The 3,686-nt window shown below is 46.1% G+C and overlaps 1 protein-coding gene across 1 annotated transcript in view; it reads left to right on the top strand.

Annotated features, from left to right (window-relative positions):
• Window positions 1–2,688: 2,688 nt before the first annotated feature.
• Window positions 2,689–3,686, top strand: part of si:dkey-49n23.1 (semaphorin-3D) — a 17,262-nt gene continuing 16,264 nt past the window's right edge. The window contains exon 1 of the mRNA XM_037679927.1: window positions 2,689–2,736. Within this exon, the coding sequence (XP_037535855.1) occupies window positions 2,689–2,736 (48 nt within the window). The remainder of the gene's footprint in view (window positions 2,737–3,686) is intronic.

Raw genomic sequence — 3,686 nt, 5'->3', positions numbered from 1 at the left:
AGCCTCTAATCCAGCTTTCTACCTGAGCAGCAGCAACACGCTGCAGCCTCTAATCCAGCTTTCTACCTGAGCAGCTGCAACACGCTGCAGCCTCTAATCCAGCTTCTACCTGAGCAGCAGCAACACTCTGTAGCCTCTAATCCAGCTTCTACCTGAGCAGCGGCAACACGCTGCAGCCTCTAATCCAGCTTCTACCCGAGCAGCTGAGGCCCTGTGGTGTCGAAGTAAAGGAGCTGAAATAACTCCGGAGCTGTTCCAGTGGAGACGAGTGACCGGACGGTTTGAAACTGATGAACAGTTCAGGCATTGGGTCGAGTCGTTGGAAAAGGGCCGGAAAAACACGAAAACTGTTGGTTTTAAAGACGTCGGTGTGATTCTAAAGGTCACTTTGTTTTCTGCTTCACGATCGTCTCGTGTTCCAGAAGCTTTTATTTTTAATTTTTATTAACCGTGAAACCAGCGATTGAAGAGCTGTGAACAAAATTACTATTCTAAAAACAAATCACGGTTTTAAATAAGTTTTAAAATCCTGGTTAGTGTTGTGTGGTTGTTTCCTCAGATGATCCAAGACTCACCTGGAATATTTCAGGTTGTTTACATGAAAATAAACAACAACATGGTCTTAATGATTTGGCTTAAATGAAGCTGGACTTGAGCTACAGCTGAACCGTCTGCAAACCTGATCCAGTTACAGATTAGATCTTTCTGTTGCTTCAACTTATGAAAAGCTCAAACAAAAAACAAGATTTTAACCAAAAAATAAAAAAATCTAAGTCTGTGTGAAGTTAGTTGTTTAGTGTGTGTGTGTGTGTGTGTGTGTGTGTGCGTGTGTGTGTGTGTGTGTTCAACCTGACGTTGGGGGATAAAACAAACAAACCCGCCTGGCTTACGTTGGGCTGATGATCGGCATGAACAGAACCCGGGCCCGTTTGTTGAGTCTGAGGTTCTGTTCATGCTCGGACAGGAAACGTGGCGGCAGCCGCCGTCGTAGCAGGAGTAAATATTCACGCGTTTGAAACGGAACCTGTATTTTCATATTTGGACCCAAACAGCTGATGGGCCGTGCACGCGGCGGCTCGTTGCACTTTTGCTGAAATCTGTGAATGCTTGTCGCCCGCCCCTTTTCAGGACAAAGTTTGATTCTGTGCTCAGTTACAGATGACTCTCGGCTACTACCACACCACCTGAGCACCTGTTAAACTGACTGAGCTGCAGCCACGTGCGTTGGCTGCGGCGGCCATCTTGAACCCGGTTGGCTCCAGTTGTAGACGCTCGTTTCTGAAAGCGTCTCTGCAGGTTGGTGAGATTTCTGCTTCTCACACTCAAACTATTGGATTAAAATCTGCAGCTGGATTAAGACGTGAAGAAGCTGTGACCATTCCAGATCATCAGAACCAATCAGAACCTCTGGGGCTCAGAGGACGCTGACTGTTTAATCTGTTATCTTTGTGTGTCTGTCTCTGACAAATTAAAAGCTTGAGTTTAATTCATGGAAAACGTGATGATGAAGCGTGACGGATTCCTGCCGGCTGATGTAAAACTTTTGGCTTCCACTTGAGGCTGATGAGTCGTGTTCTCCTCCTCGTCTCCTTCAGGGAGCGAGCTCTGAATGTGTGGATCTACAGTCTGATGGATGAGAGCTCAGAGTGAAACCCTGCAGGAGCAGCTGTGCTCGGGGCTTCGATGATGAAAGAAAAACATTTATTTACATAAATCCTGTTCTGGTCTTTGCGGGGAGCGCGTCCCTCTCTGCTCTGCTGGTGCTGTGGCGTTTCTGAAACTTTGTTTCTGAGATGTTCTGCTTCTAACTCTGACATTCTGTTGGTGCAGATGTTTGATTCTGTGATCATCTCCTACAAGAACAGCTAAAATACTGAGCTAAGTTATGCCTAGCACGTCAACTGTTATTTAGTGGCATTGATTATAAAATTATATAATAATAACAATAATATCAATAATAATAATAATAAATTATAAAGGTGAAGCCAGTTGACACTAAAGTTGTGATTTTATGTTTAAAAGTCCTAAAAACTTTAGCTGTGATTGTAAATGTTTAACTGTTTTATAAAGTTAATTGTGAGATTTTTCTGAACGAAAAGGTTTTTGAGTTCAAAGGTTCTGGTGAGTTGATCTAAAGGGTTCTGGTGAGTTGATCTAAAGGGTTCTGGTGAGTTGATCTAAAGGGTTCTGGTGAGTTGATCTAAAGGGTTCTGGTGAGTTGATCTAAAGGCTGGAGCTCGTCTCTGGGACACGTCAGGATTCAAACTGATCTTTTTACAGCTGCCTCATTTCTTTAAGTTTCGGTCAGAGCTGGAAGCCTCTTGGAGCAACAGACCTGCAGCTTTCAGTGAATTTAGTTTAATTTTCTTTGAGTAATTTTGGACAAACGCAGTTTAACTTGATCAAACGCTCCATTAGAATCTGATTAGAGTCGCTCAGCTCATTGGGATCAGATTTATGACGTCGGAGGATTCGTGTTCATCCATCACATCTTGTTTTCTTTAGCAGCAGCACAATCCAACCTGACGTCCTGGTTCTTCTTCCTCCACGGCCCGTGAGCAAACAGAACCTCTGCGCTGGGATCGTCAGAGCGAAGAGTTTATTTTTAAACGCATTTCTGCAGTGAAGAGGTGCGTTTAAAGCTGCTCCTGCAGGAGGTGTGGTCGCCCGCCTCCACCCTCAGACATGATGAATGGGCCCAAACCTTCATGGAGCTTCACGCTTTGGTTCCTCCAGGTCAGCGCGGTGCATTCAGGGCACGCAGAGCTGCAGGAAAATTAACCATTTCAAGGTTAATGAGCTGCTTTCAGTCAAGTAGAACCTTCAGTAGAACCTGTAAAATGTTCTCCAGGTGTTTGAGTCCAGAACTCTCATTTTGTTGCTTCTGATCATCTGGATCCTGATCAGTCTGTGTTGTGGGATCTTGAGTCCTGTTACCTGATCAATCAGTGTCATCAGTTCACCTTTGGCCCCGCCTACTCTCACCTGTTCCTCCATGCAGGTGTTTGTGATTTGGTCGATCAGTTTTTATTCTTGGTTCCTCCAGCAGCGGAGCATCGAGTCTTCTCACGTCTGCCTCAGTTTTGTGCGTTTTGCCTCCGTGTTGCTTTTTGTTTGTTGTTGAAATAAACACATTTTGTTTTTCTGGAGCTCCTTGTGTACCTGCTGGGTCCATGGGCTCGCTTCTTTTCTCCGTTTGATTTACTGCACCTTCAAAATGGGTCTTCATCTCATAAACTGGATTTTATCTAAATAAATAGAAAGTCGGGATTATAAATAAATAAATAAAAATAATAATAATATTTTTATTTATTTATTTATTTTTTTTCTCCTCTTCCTACCCACCTAGTTCCCTGACTGCCATTCCGGGGGTGGGGTCCGGGAGAAGGGCAGGCCGTCGGGTGTTGACCAGGACTATGTGGGGGTTCGGGGTCTGGGGGTTGCCGTGGGCGGTGCTGGCGCTGTGCTCTCCCTGGGGTTGTTTGGACCCCCTGAGCTTGGCTCTTGGGTGCCATGGTTGGCCCGCGGACAGGGGTGGCTGCCGGGGCCTGGCAGGCGGTCGGCTGGGGGTGCGTGCTTGGTTGTTGGCGGTGTGTGGGGGTGATTGGTGGCGTGTCCTCTTCATGGTGGGGGGGTGTCCTGTCGGCGGGGCATGGCCTGGGCCGGTTCTGGGGTATTGGCTCTTC

Source organism: Nematolebias whitei, chromosome 7 (assembly GCF_014905685.2).
Source record: "Nematolebias whitei isolate Nwh7 chromosome 7, NemWhi1, whole genome shotgun sequence".
Lineage (NCBI taxonomy): Eukaryota > Metazoa > Chordata > Actinopteri > Cyprinodontiformes > Rivulidae > Nematolebias > Nematolebias whitei.
The sequence above is the reverse complement of the archived record's forward strand: the minus strand, read 5'-3'. Positions and strand labels throughout refer to the sequence as shown.